The 21,068-nt window shown below is 40.6% G+C and overlaps 1 protein-coding gene across 2 annotated transcripts in view; it reads right to left on the bottom strand.

Annotated features, from left to right (window-relative positions):
- Positions 1-136: 136 nt before the first annotated feature.
- The window catches only part of mybpc2 (myosin binding protein C2), a 67,914-nt gene continuing 46,982 nt past the window's right edge, over positions 137-21,068 (bottom strand). For both annotated transcript variants that reach the window (XM_008113580.3, XM_003222684.4), the window contains exons 16-30: positions 20,830-20,859; positions 20,024-20,166; positions 16,537-16,696; positions 14,773-14,877; positions 13,619-13,807; positions 12,724-12,858; positions 12,319-12,486; positions 11,542-11,630; positions 9,419-9,614; positions 5,967-6,106; positions 5,567-5,726; positions 5,069-5,205; positions 4,416-4,602; positions 1,029-1,071; positions 137-357 (exon numbers count right to left, since the gene is read on the bottom strand). In XM_008113580.3, the coding sequence (XP_008111787.2) occupies positions 1,061-1,071; positions 4,416-4,602; positions 5,069-5,205; positions 5,567-5,726; positions 5,967-6,106; positions 9,419-9,614; positions 11,542-11,630; positions 12,319-12,486; positions 12,724-12,858; positions 13,619-13,807; positions 14,773-14,877; positions 16,537-16,696; positions 20,024-20,166; positions 20,830-20,859 (1,850 nt within the window). In that variant the 3' untranslated portion in view covers positions 137-357; positions 1,029-1,060. The remainder of the gene's footprint in view (positions 358-1,028; positions 1,072-4,415; positions 4,603-5,068; positions 5,206-5,566; positions 5,727-5,966; positions 6,107-9,418; positions 9,615-11,541; positions 11,631-12,318; positions 12,487-12,723; positions 12,859-13,618; positions 13,808-14,772; positions 14,878-16,536; positions 16,697-20,023; positions 20,167-20,829; positions 20,860-21,068) is intronic.

Here is a 21,068-nt window from a genome sequence, read left to right on the forward strand (position 1 = left end):
CTCAACTGATCTTCTGCGTCTGTCTGCTCAGGCCAGCATCCCTCCAAAGCAAACCTGGACTGCTTCAGGAGCTGTCCCATGCCTGCCTTGAATCCTTGCTCTCTTTTCCAAAAAAGAGGGACAGAGACACAGAAAATCCCATCACGATCACTTTATTGACACAGTAACTGACCAGACAGACACATGAACAGATACAGGAGCCAGCTGGCTAATCTGTGGTAGCTGCTTCTATTCAAGCCCATGATATGAGTGGCTTCTTTGGTAGTGGGGAGCAAAGGAGAGACAATGTCCTCTGCCCTTAGCAATGGCACACGGTGGGAAGGGACACCATGGAGAAAAGAAGGCGGCATTCATAAGCTGTGGAGAAAACACAGCAAGAAGTCAGGGTTGCTGAATCTTTGGGAGTATTTAATACAAAACTTCCCCATTTTCAAATATGGCTTCTGGGCACTTTACCTCCGCTCTCCCTGCCCTGTTCCCATTCTATCCCTTTATATTAGGTCTAATCCCAGATACACATCTCTTCCCATCTTCTTCACTTGGAAACATTCATTTTTGACTGCAACTCCCAGAATCCTCACAGCAAGCAGCATGATCAGGAGTGAGATTTTGAGAACTATGAACTGATAAATAATAACTTCCAAGCTTTTACAACCACCATGATTCAGTTGCACTGACCTTCCCTCAAGCTGCAGCTATGAACTCTCCAATACCCTGCACCCCATCTAAGGCTACATCCACACTGCAAAATGAATGCAGTTTGACACCACTTTAACTTCCATAGCTCGATGCTATGGAATCCTGAGAGTTGCTTTAAAATGTCTTTAGTCTATTCTGATAAATTGCTGGCACTTCAACAAAGTACAAATCTCAGTATTTCATAACCTTGAGCCATGGTAGTTAAAGTAGTGTCAAACTGCAATAATGATACAATGTAGATGCACCAGAAGTCACTCTTGTTTTTGGAATACACATTGACTGTGTGTGCCTGCCTATATACACTAGAAAGTATGTTCCAAGTTGCTTACCTTTTCCAGTCTTGGCAGTAGCGTCAACAGGGTTATTGTGGTGCTGCAGAGAGAAGAGAGAAGGGAGCAGAGTAAGAGAGTGAGAAAGAACAAGGAAAAGTACATTCTGTCTTCCCATATAGGGACTGAGAGATCTGGTTTGGAAATACAAGTCACCCAAACAGAATGTTTTCCCCTACCCCAATACACATCTGCCTTGGAATTAGATAATAAGCTTTATTTATATCCCCCCTCTCCCCCCGAGATGACTCGGGGCTGCTAGATATCTTGGACCCTCTGATAAATAAAGACATTTGCTAAAGGAAAGTTTCTCATATCACTTTCCTTTCTGCATCTGTGCTCTCAAATAAGTACCCCATCTCACAAACCAGAACAAAAGTTAAAATGAGAAATGCAAGCATAATTGATATGACATAATCACCTTTTCTTAAGGCAAAATTTAGACTACTTTGATCTTGGATTTTTAGTACACGTTAAAAGGTAAAGGTTTCCCCTGACGTTAAGTCCAGTCATGTCTGACTCTGGGGGTTGGTGCTCATCTCCATTTCTAAATGGAAGAGCTGGCGTAGTCCATAGACACCTCCAAGGTCATGTGGCCGGCATGACTGCATAGAGCGCCGTTACCTTCCCGCCGGAGCGGTACCTATTGATCTACTCACATTGGCATGTTTTTGAACTGCTAGGTTGGCAGAAGCTGGAGCTAACAGTGGCCACGCATGCCGCTCCCGGGGTTTGAACCTGGGACCTTTCATTAAGTATCCCTTATCCAAAAAGCCTGGAAGCTAAAGTGTCTGGATTTTGGAATATCAATATTGCGTATACGTACATTATGATCTATCTTTGAGAAAGAACCCAAATCTAACTACAACATGAATTAGCTTCATACATTCCTTATACACAAAGCCTGAAAAATATTGACATAATATTTTTTAATAATTTTGTGCATTGAAGCAGTTTGTGTATATTAAATCATCACATCATCCACCAAGACAGACAATTTTGAGTTTTCGAATATTTTCAAATTTGGTATTTGAAATATCCTGCACAAGCCAAAAAATGTTGTTATAATACTGTATGATGTGTCCTTTGCCAAACTAAATAAGTTAGATAATTAATCTTCTCTTTCTTGATATGCAAACCTTTGGGTTGTACAGAATATTTCCTTAGTTCATCAGTACTTCATCGTTCAACAAAGGGTAACACTGACCCATGAAGTGTATGAGGAATTCTCTTATTGTCTCCTTCACATGCATTATCTAAGAACCATATGAGATTGCCACTTTTCAGCCCAGAGACCACTAGATTGCCAAATAATGAGACAGCACACAATTGCTCTGAGTCCCATCTCCCTGTTTTGCTGATCCCGTCCCAGTGTTCGCAGCACAGATGAAATTAAGTGGTTTAAACTTGACAACCTAATGAGAGATAACATGACAATAATCTTGTTAAAGCAAGGCAGTATGACCAACAACTCCAAACCAACCTGGAACCAATCCCCAAAAATATTATTTTCCTCTGCTCAGAAGGCCTATTTGCAAAGGACCTGCTGCTTGCTCCTTCCTGCTTCGCCATCAATAACTGGCTTACATGGCAACAGATAGCCATATAAAATTGTCTACAATGCCTGACATTTATCTGGGAGTCCAGATCTAAGAGTGCATTTGCAGGTTCCAAGGACAATGAGACTTAAGCATGTGTACTACCATTTAGGAAGATTTCCAAATATTTGGAGTCTAGGTTTCTCTGATAAACTTATTAAAATGACTCAGGAGATAACAGACAGAGGAAGGCCTGCTGCATTAAAATTTTAGGAGAGAGTTCTTCACACCTGTGGTCTTTTGGGTATTGGACTGTAGTTGACATCATCACTCAACCATGAGCTATGCTGGCTAAAGCAGATGGGTTCTGAAGGCTAACATCAGTGAGGCTGCCTTTATTTTGTAGAAACAACTAGCTATTTGAACAGTATGAAGTTACATGTGTAGATTTGTGGGTTTTTTTCTCGTATCAGGAAGCAACTTGAGAAACTGCAAGTCACTTCTGGTGTGAGAAAATTAGCCGTCTGCAAAGATGTTGCCCAGGGGAGGCCTGGATGTTTAATGTTTTACCATCCTATGTTAAAAATGTTTCCTTGCACTGGGTTTGTTAATTTTTGGGGGCTATAAGGCCATTCCAGAAGCATTCTCTCCTGATGTTTCACCCACATCTATGGCAGACATCCTCAGAGGCTGTGAGGTCTGATGGAAACTGGGCAAGTGAGGTTTATATATATATATATATATATGGAATGTCCAGTATGGAAGAAAGAACTCCTGTCTGTTGAGGCAAGTGTGAATGTTGCAACTGGCCATCTTAATTAGCATTGATTGGCCTTGCAGCTTCAAAGCCTGGCTGCTTCCTGCCTGAGCAAATCCTTTGTTGGGTGGTTTTGCTGGCCCTGATTGTTTCCTGTCTAGAATTCCTATTTTCTAAGTGTTGTTCTTTATTTACTGTCCTGATTTTAGAGTTTTTTTTAGTACTGGTAGCCAGATTTTGTTTATTTTAATGATTTCCTCCTTTCTGTTGAAATTCACATGCTTGTGGATTTCTGATTGCATTACTTATTTCTCTTCAGCATGTTTAAGGGATTACTAATTTTCAGGCAGTTTCTGTTAGTCATTTGGAGGAGGAACTTTAATTGCTGGTTTCTTTAATTATTTGTTTGTTTTCTTCTAGAGTAAAATAGCTTCACTTCAGAAGCAGGAAAAAGAAGTTGGGTTGTATATTTATTTATTTACAGCATTTATATTCCGCCCTTCTCATCCCAAAGGGGACTCAGGGCAGATCACATTGCACACATAAAGGCAAACATTCAATGCCATGACACAGAACGGAGACAGAGATAAGACGCAGGCACCGGGCTGGCCTCGAACTCATGACCTCTTGGTCAGAGTGATTTGTTGATTTGTTGCAGCTGGCTTGCTTTCCAGCCTGCGCCACAGCCCGGTATAGGATTGTTTATTACCTGTTCTCCACCAGAAGCAGTAAAGGGGACACTGAGGGCACTCTGGAAGCTTTCAATTAAGGGTGCAGCTGCTCTTAAAAGCCTCAATAGTGTTTTGCCACCCAATGCTAGAGAATTGCATTTTAATGGCAAAGAAAAAGACTACAAATCATATTTGAAGTAGCAGAAATCAATAAAATTCTACTATATCTTGAGATGCTATGATCATATCATAAAAATGACATTATAAAATAAAATATGAGTGAATAAAGAATGACAATTCTAGAGAAATAGTTAGCAGGAATAGGGTTCACAAGAGTGGAAACAGGTAAAAGATGCAGGCCAATGGCAAACCCATCCCTCGAACAAGCTTCCAACCCATCTCCTTCTCCCCTCAACATTACCTTTGACCTCCAGCTTGCACTCCACAATGGATTCTCCTAGTTCATTGATGGCTTTGCAGGAGTAAGTGGCACTATCGAAAGGACTTGGCTTGCGGATGTTGAGGGTCAGCACTCCCTGGCTGTTTTTCTGCAAAAACTTAGGATCCCCACTAATGTCCATTTTGTTCTTCATCCAGATGATCTTAGGCTGGGAAACAGATCAGAAAAGATTTTGATGATGATGATGATGATGATGATGATGATGATGATATTTGTTTATATCCCTCCCCTTCTCCCCAGGGGACTCGGGATGGTTTACAACATAATACAATAAGTGCAATATAATAAAATACAAACAATGAAATAAAACAATAACACATCAATAAATATAAAACATAAAATACAGCACAATTAGATAACAAACATTTACAATTAAATAATGAGCATTAGATTAAAACACAGTCATTCCTCTGAACTAAAACGGGCTTGCTACCACAAATCTGTATCCTAAGGGAATCCAGCTTACACCAAATAAAAATCAATTTAAATATAAAATATTTGTATTAAAGTGATATAAAAATCTTAATACTTTGAATACTAAGACAGCATGTTGCCACGAAAAACTATTTACTTTGGCAGTAATCTGCCATGCTCCAACCCCATTCAGTACTTACTTTGGGATGCCCTCTCACTGCACAGTTCAGAGCCGTGGTATATCCAGCCACTACTACACGGTCCACCAGTGGTGTCAAGAACATAGGTGCCATGCGGAAGTCATGCTCCTTGTAATTTAACTGTTTGCAGATTATCCCTGGCAGGGAAGAGAGCACATCAGGAGATATATCAGCCTATATAGGGATGGACAAATCGGATTGCAATCCAATATCTAGTTTCTAGAAAGTATGACCCACTGAATTTAATGGAACACTATTGAGCAGACATGGAATTGCCCAATCAATCCATCACTTTTGCATAAGTCTACACAGTTCCATTTTGCCATTGTTATATGATTCATCATTTCAGTACGTGGAACTGCATACTGAAATCTATATTTAAATGAATATGGTAATTGCAAATATGTTTTCTCTTGAACTGTTAAGTGTTCACCAACATTATTTTGGGTAAGACTGTGGAATGCTCCCAGGTGCCCATTTAGCCATATGTGCATTTACCAGTTTTCTGAATCTTGGCAGTATTTTTAGAGACGCCAGGGGCCTCACTCAGTCCACAGATGTTCTCACTGTAGACTCGGAAGAAGTATTCATTGCCCATGATAAGGTCAGACACTGTGCAGCGGGTGAGGCGGTTGTGCTCATATACAGTGAACCACTCCTGGAGGAGGAGAAATGGGAGCAAAAAGTCAGAAAGGGAATAACATGAAACGGGGGTAGTAAGTGGACAGAAAGGGTTAAGCTTATAAAGTACTCTCATTACATACAGCACCATCAGTGCATGTTGTCACTGCACAGGTGTCAATACTGAATAGTAGCACACCACTACCCAGTCAAATAATGTCTCTGCATGTTATTAGACTGACCAAGACAGGCCAGGAGAGAAGAGGCACTGACGTACCATCGTCTTCTTGTCAGCTTTTTGGATTGAGTAGCCGGTGATCTCTGAATTCCCATTGTCCTTAGGAGGCTCCCATTCTACTAAGGCATTGAAACCCCACACCTCTTTCACCATCACATTGTGCGCCGGACCAGGTTTCTCTGCAGACAAAGAGGGAAGAGTCATAAAGTCATAAAGTTGGAAGAGACCACAAGGGCTATCTAGTCCAGCTCTATTTACAGAATGGAAAAATCTGAGGATTATCCCTCAGTCTACTCTAAATGATGAAACAAAAATTACCCTTCTCAAACACAACTTGATCCATGAGATCTCCAGACCAGGGGAAGTGGCACTGGTCCTCTATAAGTATTTATTACAGTAGTCCTTCCACATTTGCCGTGTTGACTTTTGCAGGTTTGATTATTCATGGATTTCTCTCTCTCTAGGAATATCTAGGTCCTCCAGTGTAGATCAACTTTCTCTGGTGATCCTGGAGGACCCAGAGATTTCTAGAGAAAACACCTCTATAGGAATCTCTAGATCGTCCAGTGTGACTCTATGGTCAGCTTCAAGCGGAAGTGAACCATAGAGCCATGTGGAAGATCTAGAAATTCCTAGAGAAGTGTTGTCTTAGGGAAAATATTGTAATTTATTTCTGTGCATTTTCAGGTTCATGGGAATCATATGCCCCTAACCCCAGTGAATATGGACAGTTGACTATAGCATTCTGCCTTTCCTCAATGTGGTGAATATGGCTTTTTCTTGCCCTTCCAATAAGCCTGTAAAGTAGGTTGAGATTCTGGTTACTCAAATATTTTCATGGTACCAGAGGACTTGATTTCCTAAGTTCCAGGCTGGCACATTAATTCTTCACTGTGAAGAACTGTTTTCCCTTGGAAGCAGGCCCATAGCCAGGATTTTGATTCGGGGGGGGAGGCGGTGGCTGGGATTTTGGTTCAGGGGGGGGGGGGCTGAGTCTGAGTGAGAGAGGATCTACCCTAGCAAACCTTTTGTATCATTATCCCAATACCCCCACGCATATGGGATATATTGAGCATGGTCCTCAGATCATGATATGAATAAACATAACACTTTAAATAATAAATGTAACGCCTTCTCGTGGACCACCCTGAGAATTTCGGGGGGGGGGGGGGGGCTGAAGCCCCTCAAGCTCCCCCCCCCCCCCCCCCAGCTACATGCCTGCTTGGAAGTAATCTTTTGTGGATCTCATATCACCAGTGATCAGAACCAAAGCTGTAAGTGAGCAGAGTCATTGCTCTTATTATTCTGGAAATTTTGTCTACCAATCTCAATTCCACCTTCTTACTTGCCTGGTGGTCTTGTCCTGATTTGTCTCTCAAGAACAGCCTTAAAACAACGTGGTAAGTAAATGAAAACTGCTTTACTTTGCTTTACTTCAGCAACATAAAGAACAGCACACTCAGTTGGATAATGCAAAAGAAAGCAAAGAAGTCTTAATGCTAACACAGTTCTTAAGTCTCTGATAAATTCCAAATAAGGCAACAGTCTTACTTCCTTAGGAGCAGTTCTCCAAATGCAAACTTGAAGCAGGCACAAGGGGAGTGAAGGCTTAAGCATTAGAGTCAGTTTGTTACCAGCAAAAGGTGACTCCACCTGCTTCTGATTTATAGCCCTGAGTTCCCCCACTCAGCAGTTGCTAGGGTGGTTCCCAATTACTTTAGCATTTCTGGTAGGTATTCTAGCTGAACTGCATCTCCGCTCTGTTTCCTTTCGTCTTTCCTTAAATGTGTGTACTTGCAAAACCTCCTCCTGTGATTGCAACTCCACCTCTAATTCCTGAACACTTTCCTGCTCCCCTTCCTCTTCTGAAGAAGAGGAATCCTCAACAGGTCTGCTGTGGAGAGGGATAGTTCTCTCAAAGGCCAAAAAATGTTTGTATCCAAAGGACTGCTGGTTGCCCACCTTTACCATTTAACACCTGCTATTGCTAAGATAGTAAATTGGAGAGAGTGAATGATTTTGGATTTCCTTTTGGTCCAAACTGAATTCAAGGAGCAGCTATGCTATATCACTAAAAATATGCCCTCAGACACATAATGGATAAGGAGGGTGTGTGATCCAGCCCTATCCAGTGGTAGTTATGATGGTTGGGATGAGTGGAGGACAACACTGAGGGCAGCCTTTCTCAAATATATGCCTCTCTCAAAGGCAGATTCTCAGAAGGCTTTTGGTGGAAGAAGCTAAATTGTGCTTCAAACATTCCGACAGCCAAAGAAGGATTAGTTGCGGCTGATCAGAAAGTGTGTCTGGGGAGAGGGGAGAGAGGGTGTCTTTTCAGCAGTACCGAAAAGGGATATCATCTGGCTTAACTCATCAAGTAAGCTTAAATATAGAGCGCTGGAATATGATATCTCCCTCTTGGATGGGGGAAGGGAGGGAGCGGGTAAAAGAAAAAGGGGTAAGGAAGAAAGGGGCTACCAGAAAGGGACAAAGAGAAAATGTGGCAAGGAGAAAATGTGGCAATGGCAAAATATGCCTCCAAAGGGGAGGGTGACAACCTGTTGGGTAGGGCCGTTAGCCAAGGCAAACCTAGAAAGCCCCGTGTGCCAGGCCCTGCCAACAAGCGGCTATACAATGCCGACTCCCTTGTTGTCTTCAGTGCCTGAGAGTTGTGAATGTCTAGGGTTCTCATGGGGTGGGGATGGGAGAGGAGACTGGTGGAGCAGAACTGGATTAAGGCTTATTAACAATTTAGCAGCTGTTAGAAAGCAAGGAGAAATGAGAAAACACGGGGATACAAGTCTCTTTTTCTGCTCTCTTCAGCGGGGAAACCATTCTTTGTCTCCCTGTCTGCACACAAACACCTGTCCACAACTGTTTCCATTCTACAATGCTACTAGCCCTCTATGTAAACAGTTGCCTTGGCCCTACTCTTGTATTTAAAAAAGTGACCACAGATACTCCGCACACACAAAATGGCACATTCAGTCCTGGTCTCCTCCAGTTCAAAAGTTCAGATAATAATTGATCAAAAAGTCCTCTTCTTATCATATGTCACTCCAAATCTCTATCTGTAGCAGGGATAAGGCAAGGAATGTAATGTTGAACAAAATAATGTGTGAAGGCAGGACCTTGCTGACATTTGGATCAGATATTATTACAGTATATATCTCTCTATCTTTCTCCATTTTCCGTGTTTGCTGGAGAGCTTGGATATATTACTTTTTTGGACTACTACTTCCAAAATCTCCAAGAATCCTTGAGGATTCTGGAGGCTAATCCAAAAAAACCAGTTTCCATGCTGTGCTACTACTTATGATAAAACCACATCCCTGAATGGAAATTGATTCCACTAGAGCTCCCATCTGCTCATTTATACACCCTCATCTCATCTTCTACCCCAACTCAAATATCATCATCTTCTTTTTTTGGGAAAAAAAAGGAAACTTGCTGTGGCAACAGGGAAATCACAGACAGTACATTATCCTTACCCACAACTCGAATCTTGATGGCAGCTTTGTCTTCCATATTCTCAATCTGAACTTTGAGCTCATAGCTGCCTGAGTGGTGTCGTTCAGCCTTGCGTATGAAGAGGATGGTGTCAAGGTCCGAGGTGCGGATATGGACCTCTTGGGGGTTCAGAGGCTGACCATCCTTCATCCAGGTGACGACGGGACGGGGTTTACCCTGGAGTTGATAGAATGCTTTAGGATCAGCACGGAGGGGCTCTTCATTCTAAGCATAGCTCTGTTGTTATTCCTTATCAAGCATGTGGTATTCTTTTTAAAGCCGAGAAGCTTCCCCCTATTACGTCCTCTATTAGGGCACAAGTGACTTCAGGACGCAGCATTACAACAGAATGAAAAGAAACAGATCAGAGATCCCAAACAATGTGGGTGAGACCAGACCAAACTGTATATACTCAGAGCCATCGCTCCAAAAAGACAATGCAATGGAATTTCACTCTCCTTTGGATACTCCACTAATCTCCACCATTCACATATATGAAGTGGAAGAAATTGTGCACAGCATGGAAATATGAAGAGCAAGAGTAGAGCCATAGCATCTAAAAAGGCAGAAGATGTTAAAGGCGATATGAAATTAGAATGAGACTTACATGTAGCTCTCATATGTGTGTTTACAGTGACTGGACAACCATACTTTTAAAGGAGGATAGATTGTTAGTGGACTAGAGAGTATAATGTTTCGACAGGCTTTTGAGTTCTGTTGTTGATGTTTTAAAAGGTGCTTTAGGATGTTTTTAAGATGTTTTAAAGATGTTTTTAAGATGTTTTTTAAATTGTTGATTTTAGCTGGTTCTTGTAAGCCACTCCGAGCCCTAGGGGAGTGGCGGCATATAAGTTTGAAAAATAAATAAATAAATAAATAAATAATTTATGTTTTCTGAGGAAGTGTTGCTAGTTGGGAGATGTTTGGAAATTTCTTAAAGGCTACCCACCAGAACTTTCAGAAGGGGTACATAAGTCTGTACTTATGAAGTAACAATGCAGAAGAAGCTGGGAAAATCAAACAAACAATGAAGATAGAGAGAATTAGTTACAGCAAGAAGTGTTGAATTGAACTGTAAGCTCCTTGCCTCTCAAAATCTGGGATGAAGCCATGGATTTTGACAATGGAAGTTTATTTTATTTCAAAATAAAGTGAAATATACAGGCAACCCTCACACACATATCTAAGAATACAACCAGTTCTTGAAAGACTATAGAAATTCAGATTCTAATCTTTATGGCTATATTTATAGGGCCAGTGCAAAACAGCCCAGGAAGAAGCTTGTTTATTATTGAGAAATTGAATATATACATTATGTATCCGGGATGAGAAATGTGTGGCTGTTCAGATGATCCCAGATTGCTACATCCATCAGTGCTAGATAGAATAGTCAATGGCAAGGAATAATAGGAGTTTCAGTCCAATAATATCGTGGATCTTATGTTTTCTATTGGTATTAAATTGCACATACAGTGAGCAGAATGTATCCAAGTCATTAAAAATATGGTTATTTGTCTGTACATGTGTGCCTTCCAGCTACCTTTCGACTTATAGCAACCCTTTGAATGTCATAGTGTTTTCTTAGGCAAATAAATACTTAAGAGGTAGTTTGGCTAGTCTCTCCTTCTGAAATAGAGCCTAGTATTCATCAGCAATCTACCATCTTATTATTATTAACCAGACTTGATTCTGCTTAACTTCCAAAGTCAGCCAAGATTCAGCATCTTTAGAACATTTAGAACCTGTGGCCATCAGCACTTGATATTAATTTAATCAGAAATCTGAAGACTTCTACAAAGGAAGAATATAGAAACTACAGTGCCATGGTCACCTCTATGTTCTACTATATTAATACTTGTTCCTAAAAAGGAAGCTAAAGCAGACCAATATTACATTTTTGGATCCCAGTACACACATTTTGGCCCTGATGAAGAGCCAATGCCTGCACGACCTTACTAGTAGCTGCTGGTCACTACAGCTACCTCTTGCTTCATTTGTCCTCCCCTGCTGGCAAATGAAACCCTTGTTTTTGTGTCTCCCCAGTTTCTCATTATTCCTTCTATTTGAAGACTCAGAGGCATTATTTTTAAGGCCAGTTGCTCACCTGGAATGGGATCACCATATTGATTTGTTCCCCGACTTTTTTGATGTACGTCTGTCGGAGGTGACGAGGCAAACGGATCTTGGGCTGTTCTGTGGGAAGCAAAGAGAGAACAAGGGGCTTGAAAACCCTGAAGGATGCTGGATAGTGAAAAGAAATGAGGGGAAGGGGAGAATATGAGTCATATGTCTTGTAAAATCTCCAGGCTGTGTATGGGCTAAATAAATATTGAGGAGAATTAAATGAAGAAACCAGGGGATCTCAGTCCCTGTTTCTATTTACTCTGGGGAAGTGCTTTAGGTTGAAATGTCTAATTCCTTCCAAATTAGAGTTATGAGATGAATTCAGTGGAGTGTGAATTCTGCTGGAAGGGGCCAGGAACAGCTAAGGTAATTGACAGCAGGAGGAAAAAAAATCAAAATTTGTTAGGATAGGAAGCAGATTCTGATCAGCTATAAAACCAAAAATTCAACCTCCCCAATCAGGGCAAAATGAAATAAAATGTCATTGCAAGGCTTCCATTTGAGACTTGCATGGTGTGCCTGTATTTTTTCCCCCACTGGGGAGAAGAACTACTATTTATGTCAAGAGAGGCTCCATCCCATTGCAAATAGCAGTACAATCTCGCTCTCCTCCGGTTCAGAAACACAGATAGCAGATTGTTCCTGCTCCCTCTCACCTATGCTTGCAATATACAGCCTTTTTCTTTAAAGTCCAGAGAAGAGGGCAAGGGCATTATAGGCTTGGATTTTAAATCTCAAGTTGCCCAAATTGACTCACGGACAATCTCCCGGATGGTAACGGGCTGTCCAAAGGTAGCTGGTGGACTCCTGCCAGCGATGTTGACGGCAACCACTCGGAACAAAAGCTTCTCTCCTGTCGGAAGGTCTTTAGCAGTGAAGCCGCAGCGCTCCACCAACTCTGTGTTGCAAGGTATCCATTCATCAGCTGGTGAAAAGTGAATCAAGAGAGTGAGGGGACAAAGAGCAAAAAGCAAGCACACTCTTCACTCCTTGAGATCTTAAAACTTAAGAAATAGAAGGTCTCATGTAGTTTGGCCAAAAGATATTTAGGATCTTTGCTTGAAGTGAAAATCATACTTTTGATGGACAGCACAGTACACTGAGATCCCTCCCTCATTCAAAGAGACACCTAGGCCTTTCCCTTTCTGCCACAGGAACTCACTTCCTTCCTTGCAATACTCAACGAGGTAGCCATCAATGCCCCCTGCTCCAACGCGGTCTGGGGCACGCCATTTCAGGGTCGCTGTAGTGTCCGTCACATCCTCCAAGGTGAGGTGGAGTGGCTCACTGGTAGGGGCTGGATTGGGAAGAAGAAGACTCACTACCTACATACATACAAGAGCACCTACATCAATGATGCAATGCTGTCCATTTAGTTTGATTTGGTTTCTCATTTTCCCATTTTAAAGTTCCTCTCCACCTGGTTATGAATCAGCTTGCAATTTTTAAAAGTTCTTAGGATACCCCATATGCATTTTCATGTTCATTTTCTACATATAATATGCTAATTTGTCACATAAGATATAATATACTAATTTGCCAAATAAAGTACACTTTTCTGCGACTTTTCATAGTATAACCACTGTCAGAGCGCGTGGTTTGGATAAACGCACCTGCAGCGGAAGATCAACGAAGAATCACTGGCACCAATAAAGAGGCTGAAGCCTGTTTGGCTATCTACAAAAGATTTACTAACAAACGGATAACTCTCAAGACGATATATACAGACAGAGTGCAGAGAGGCAGAGGGCAGAGGGCAGAAAACAGATAACACAGGGAGCTATTTATAACCACCTCTGCTGTCTGATGCAATACACAGTTAACTCTTTACACACTCGCATAGTGGACAGCAGACAGTGCATGATGCAATCTCCAGCTCACATTGCATCTCTATAAATCAATTACATTTAAACAACTCTATATACAATCATTCCCACTTCAACATACAATTGGACTAATGTAGGGTTAATATTGTTCTTATCATTGTTTTTCTTCATTGCTTTACTACCTCACCACCTCACCCTATTTCTACACTTCATCAACAGCTACTCACTCACCAATTGGCATGAAAGGTTTGGTATTTTGGCTGGGCTGGGAGACTCCGATGGCATTGACTGCAAAGACACGCATCTCATACATCACCCCTTCAATCATCTTGGTGGACTCATAGGTGGTCTCAGTGAACACTTCAAAATTGAGTTTCATCCAGCGCATGCTTCCCTTCTTCTTGCGCTCCATCAGGTATCCTGGGATGCAAAGGGAAACATGAGATTAATGAGAGGAAAACACAACATCCTGACCTTTTCAAATAACCAGACCTATCTAATATTAATGTGAACACAGGTGTATTGTGAATCATCAAGCATGGACAAGGAAAGCCAATGTGAGCACTATTTTCAGTCATTTAGATGACCTGGAGGTCAATGGAGCTGTGAAATGTAAAGCTTCTTGTTGTAGTCATTTCAAGCCCAAGAAGAGAAGGGGATACCTTACTGAAGAGGCTGAAGTACTGGTAATGGTGACATGGGAAGAGTATTGATTAGATCACACAATTGTAGAGGTGGCATCAACATCATAAAATGCTTTAAAGCAGGCATGTCAATGGGGAGCACTATGGTCATCATCATCAGACCTGAAACAACTCCACAAAAATATATAAACATAAGAAGCTGATGTGTTTTACCAAGGGCTGGTCTACAGATTAATACCACAGAACACAAAGTTGGAGACTGCTCCAGAGGTTCAGTGAAGCTCCAGAGCAACCCGAGACTTCAGGGTGGGAATGGATAGCAGACCAGCTCCCCATGGGTCAGTGCCACCATCCCCCTTTTCCTGCACTGTGATCTATAAAGACAGAGTGTCGCTTTTATAATTTTTTAAAAAATATTGTTTGCTTTCTGCTAATTGGACTGGTAAATGATGATGAAGCTCCAAACTGAAATTTAATACAATCTACTGAGATCGTGTAGCATAGATGTTTGAATGCTCCAGACACCAGAGTCTGAACCCCTGCTCAGCCATGGAAATTCATTAAGCGACTTTGGGCAAGTCTCATGCTCTCAGCATCAGAGAAAGGTAATGACAACTGCGTCTCTCCATGAACAAATTATGCCAGGAAAACCCTGTGATAGGACCACATTAAGGTCACCGTAAGTTGGAAATGACTTGAAGGCACACAACAATGACCGACTAGTTTCATTGGTTCACTCACCAGTCACAGGCATACCGCCATCATATTTTGGTGGCTCCCACACCAAAATGGCCCAGTCCTCACCAACGGAGGTGATATGCGCAGCTTCAGGAGGATCGGGAACATCTGTCAAAGACAAGGAACTATAAAGCAACAGAGACCGAAATGCAGAGTCAAACCAAGTCTACAAGACAAGTCTTTTTTGAGAAATAGTTGCAAGTCCAAATAGACATCAACTCTTGTTTTTGAGTTGTTGTTTTTTTTACATCTAGTGGAGAAAAATTGTCACATATAATTTAATCGGTGAAACACATGATTCCCAGTCGTTTTCATGCCTTCTGAAATTTAATGCAAACCAAAATGAAAAATAATCCCCAAGTATACATCTTTTTCAATCCCTGATCTATTGTGTTCCCCTGATCTATTTCAATCCCTGATCTATTAGCCATTCTTTTTAAAGCCTGGATAAGTGTTCTAAGGGTTCCTCCTTTATTACAATTCAAGCATTTTCTGGTGGGGAAGGGACAAAAAATAAGCTAAAATATTGATGTTCATAAATATATTTGCAGCTTAAAAATCAGCTTCAACACTATCTAAATATTAGGTTGTAACAAAGCAATCTTGTGCTCAAGAACATTTCGTATGGGATAATTTGTTTTATTATTTTATTAAATTAACGTATATTCCATCCTATATTGATACATTTCAAGATGGTTTACAATAAAATCTGTTTTAAAAAATAAATATTAATAATAGTTTTAAAATATTAACATATATTTAAAGGGTTATCAGTTAAGAAATAGGCTGGTTAAAACAACTGTAAATAGCACAGAGTTAAAGAATACTCAGAATAAATAACTAGTACAGATTGAGCATTCCTTATCTGGAATTCCAAAATCTTTTAAAATCTTTTTTTATTGAACATTTTATTATCATAAGAACAGGTGGTAATAGTACATTGGATGTTTACAGCATTTATGTACTTAACACAAACAGTCCAGCAAATAACAAGGAAAAGGAACAAACATCAACAAAAGAAAATAAAAGATAAACAGTAAACATCGGGCTAGAAGGATGGGATGTTTTGTGGTCACAGGATCCTTATTCTGAATGCAATCTGTGTTCTTTTTTATAAGAGACTTACAACACCCAGCCAGTTGAAAGCATGAATTTTAAACTCATGTCCTGTGTTTTGGTCTCTGTCCTGTATGATAAATGTGTATTTTATAGAAATGCTTTGATATGTATCTTTGATGAAACTTCATTTTAATATGTGTGTTTGTAGAATTTTTATAGTATTTATATGTTTTTGACTGTACTATGACCCACCTCGAGCCATACAGAGAGGCGGGTAAGAAATAATAATAATAATAATAATAATAATAATAATAATAATAATAATAATAATAATACTCCAAAATCCAAAATTCTCAACATGGGTAGTTGAGATAGTGATACTTTTGCTTTTTTGATAGTTCAATGTACACCAACTTTGTTTCATGCCCAAAATGATTAATGATATTGTATATAATTATCCCCAGGATACAAATATGAGGTAGATATGAAACGTAAATGAATTTTGTGTTTAGACTTGGGTCCCATCTCCAAGATATCTCATTATGAACGTATAAGCAAAGACAAGTATTCCAAAATCCAAAAAAAAACCCCTCTGAAATCCAAAACACTTCTGGTCCCAGGCATTTCAGACAAGAGATACTCAATAGGGTATTTTAAAGGAGCATACTATGGGACTCTTGTGCATTCTTGTGTTGCCATATTACTCACCCACAACCTTGACATTGAGACTCGCAACATCCTCTCCCACCGGGTTGGTCACTTTGATGGTATAACTTCCTTCATCCGAACGCTCAGCACTCTCTATCACAAAACTGCTCAACTCTGTCCGTTCCTCTATGCGAACCCGGCCCTCCTTCTCTGCAAATACCTGAGGGATTGGGTAAAAGAGACAAGAATGGTTCTAAGGGAAGCTACAGTGTCAAGATTCAACATAGAACCATAGAATCATAGAGCTGGAATAGACCATATGGACCATCTAGTCCCTTCCATGTTCTCAAAATGTTATATCTTATGTTGAAAGCAAAAGCAAATCCCCAGCTTATGATGATGAAAGATTGAATCTAACATTGTAGAATGAATGCAGTTTGACACCACTTCAGATGCCATGGTTCAATGCTATGGAATAATGGGATTTGTAGTTTGGTGAGGCACCAACACCCTTTGGAAGAAAAGGCTAAAGAAACCTTGGAAGCAATTTGAAACCTGTATGGTGATCATACAAACTACAAAGCACTGATACGCATGAATGGCTTTCTTCCGTGCATTTCTGTGGCATTTATTGTTTGGCCACTGAAGCTAGTTTAGAACTGCATTAAATGGTCAATGTAGATGGGACCTGAGTGAAGGACAACCCCACCCTATTAAAATCTACATACAAGTAAATCCCACTGACTTCACTGGAGTTTATTCCCAATCTAAATAAATAGGTTGCAACTCCAGGGTATTTTTAAAAATATTACTACCTTCTTGGAAATAGATGATGTTTTGTCAATGCCAAAAAAGTTAAAACAATCTAAAATTAAACTCAGCTGATAGGGTTAAAAAGACAAGGAAGTGTTCACTTTATGGATGATCATAGAATAATAGAGTTGGAAGAGACCTCATGGGCCATCCAGTCCAACAAGGTATTGGATATTAAGAATTGAATATTGGCAACTATCATTCATTCAGCAGGATTGTTATTCTTGTGGGAACCATGTAAGGCTGGATCAATACTACTATAGAGTCCAGTTTCAGAATCCAGATCATCTGCTTTGAACTGGGTTATATGAGCCTACACTGCCATAAAATCCAGTTCAAAGCAGATAATCTGGATTCAGAAAAACGGATTATATGGCAATATAGATGGGGGCCTAAGTGTTTAAACCAGGGGTCCACAAACTAAGGCCCGGGGGCCAAATGCGGCCCATCGAAGCTATCTGGCCCCCATGGCACAAGGGCAGAAGGGGGTTGGGCTAAATGACCCAAGGGGGTCTCTTCTTCTCTTACAACCATTATTATTATTATTATTATTATTATTATTATTATTATTATTATTATTATTATTATTAAACATTGAGACTGGGTGGCCATCTGTCAGCGATGCTTTGCTTGTGCTTTCGGTGCACAAAGGCAGAAGGAGTTGGATTAAATGGCCCAAGGGATCTCTTCCAACCCTCTTTATTATTATTATTATTATTATTATTATTATTATTATTATTATTATTATTATTATTATTATCAACACAACGACGTTGTATGGCACAGCAAACAAGATAGATATGCTGGATTTCGTTTCGCAAAACCACAAGTCGAACACTTCCCAAGTGTCTAGGACTGTGTGATGTATTTTCGGATGATGCGCGCAGATCCCAGTAGGGTGGCCTTTTGCAGTTGGCAGATGGTGATTTTGTCAATGTCTATTGTTTCCAAATGCCGGCTGAGATCTTTTGGCACGGCACCTAGTGTGCCCATCACCACCGGGACCACCTGTACTGGTTTCTGCCAGAGTCTTTGAAATTCAATCTTGAGGTCCTGATAGCGGCTGAGTTTTTCCTGTTGTTTTTCATCTATGCGACTGTCACCTGGGATGGCAACATCAATGATCCAAACCTTGTTCTTTTCCACAACTGTGATGTCTGGTGTGTTGTGTTCCAGAACTTTGTCAGTCTGGATTCGGAAGTCCCACAGTATCTTTGCGTGCTCATTTTCCAATACTTTTGCAGGTTTGTGATCCCACCAGTTCTTTGCTGCTGGGAGGTGGTACTTGAGGCATAAGTTCCAATGAATCATTTGGGCCACATAGTTGTGCCTCTGTTTGTAGTCTGTCTGTGCGATTTTCTTACAGCAGCTGAGGATATGATCAATGGTTTCGTCGGTTTCCTTGCGCAGTCTGCATTTTGGGTCATCAGCTGATTTTTCAATCTTGGCCTTAATTGCATTTGTTCTGATGGCTTGCTCCTGGGCGGCAAGGATCAGGCCTTCTGTCTCCTTCTTCAGGGTCCCATTCGTGAGCCAGAGCCAGGTCTTCTCCTTATCAGCTTTTCCTTCCATTTTGTCAAGGAACTTTCCATGCAGTGTTTTGTTGTGCCAGCTGTCAGCTCTAGTTTGTAGTGCGGTTTTCTTGTACTGTTTTTTTGTCTGCTGTGTTTTGAGGAGTTTCTGATTTTTGACTTCAATCAAAGCAGGTTCTTCACTTTGCTTGACATATTCTGCCAGGGCATGTTCTTCTTCTTTGACTGCTTGTTTTACTTGTAAGAGTCCTCTGCCCCCTGATCTTCTAGGCAGATATAGCCGGTCAACATCACTGCGAGGGTGCAGGGAATGATGAATGGTCATGAGTTTTCTTGTTTTTCTGTCCAAATTGACCAGTTCCATCTGCGTCCAATTTATAATGCCAGCAGTATATCTTATGACAGGTATGGCCCAGATGTTTATGGCCTTGATGGTGTTGCCTCCATTGAGCTTGCTTTTGAGAATTTTTCTGACCCTTTGTGTGTATTCTTTGCTGACCACAGTTTTCACATGTTCATGCTTGATGTTGTCCAGCTGTAGTATGCCTAGATATTATTATTATTATTATTATTATTATTATTATTATTATTATTATTATTATTATTATTATTAACATTGAGGCTGGGTGGCCATCTGTCAGGGGTGCTTTGCTTGTGCTTTCGGTGCACAAGGGCAGAAGGGGATTGGACTCAATGGCCCAAGGGGTCTCTTCCAACCCTCTTTATTATTATTATTATTATTATTATTATTATTATTATTATTATTATTATTATTAACATTGAGGCTGGGTGGCCATTTGTCAGGGGTACTTTGCTTGTGCTTTTGGAGCACAAAGGCAGAAGGGGATTGGACTCAATGGCCCAAAGGGTCTCTTCCAAACCTCTTTATTGTTGTTGTTGTTTTGTTGTTATTATTATTGCTCGGTGGCCAATTATAGTCCGGCCCTCCCAACGGTCCGAAGGATCATGAACCGGCCTCCTGTTTAAAAAGTTTGGGGACCCCTGGTTTAAACAGAGCTGTTAACTGTATTCCTATTACTAATCAAGTTTCGAATCCCAACTAGAGTAAACCAATTAAGTCCATAAGATTAACGTAATTGCTGTCTTAACATTCTGAACTGATTCAGTGGGCCTAGCAAATGGGGTCAGGTCATGATACTAAAGTTTAGGGCATGTTGTCATCCAGGCCGACCAATGCCTACCACGTCACCCTTCATCCAGGTGGCCACCGGAGGTGGTTCCCCAGTCATGGAAACGTCCAGGCGCAGCTTGTTCCCAGCAACGACCACAATGGTGTTTTCATTTGTTTTCCCTGATCCACAGTCCAAGTGGATCTTGGGAGGTTCTAGAGAAATCAAAAATACCTATGAGTTAAACGGGAAGCACATCCTTGCCATATAGCAAAGCATCTGCAGAAAACTCATGGTAGATGACGAGGAGCCTCTGACAGCCTTATCTTTTGGGAATGTATCTAATCAGCTTTGAAGACATCCAGGGTCTGGTCAGCATAAATTTCATAGTTCTCATAAATCTCCCACCAAACATCTTAAGGGGATCTTGGGTTCTCATTTCATGGACCCCATTTTCAATATGATCTCTTTTTAGTAGTTTTATTAAAGACAGAGGGGAGTTTCCATTTCCTCCACAGTCATGTTTGGATCTATGGAAAGATGCTGTCTTTGAATGGTAAATTCAGCGCTATTTTCCTCAGACTGTGAATCTATGAACTAAATTTCATATAAGCCCTGAAAACTTTTCTTTTGGGGTGGGGGACGATATGCAATGTCTGGTGAGCTTCTTGTCTGTTCTGTTAAAAAGTGTTACATTATGCCACTATGTCATGTTGTTGTTGTTGTTGTTGTTATGTTTATGTTATGTTTTCTCTCCACAAGGAGGCTCTAAGCAGCTTACATTAAAAACATTTTGATATATGCAAAATACAAAAAAAAGGGATTCCTAGACTGCTATGCTACTCATCCTTCCTGGAAAGAAGATAGGATTGACTCACCTTGCTTGGGGACATATTCAATCTTGATTTCTAGAAGAGAGAAAACACAAAGGAAGACATAAGAAATAGTAGTGAACACCTCAGAATATTATTGCTCAAAGTTGTAGTGTCTGATTTCCCCCTATCAGTGCTGCTGTACGATTACACTGCAGTGACTTTTGCTAACATTAGTGAGAAATGGGAACAGAAACTTCTTCACAATCCAAGGCAGAGCCATCAGAAACAATGTCATTAGGTAT

The sequence above is a fragment of the Anolis carolinensis genome, chromosome 6 (genome assembly GCF_035594765.1).
Source record: "Anolis carolinensis isolate JA03-04 chromosome 6, rAnoCar3.1.pri, whole genome shotgun sequence".
NCBI classification, from domain to species: Eukaryota; Metazoa; Chordata; class Lepidosauria; order Squamata; family Dactyloidae; genus Anolis; species Anolis carolinensis.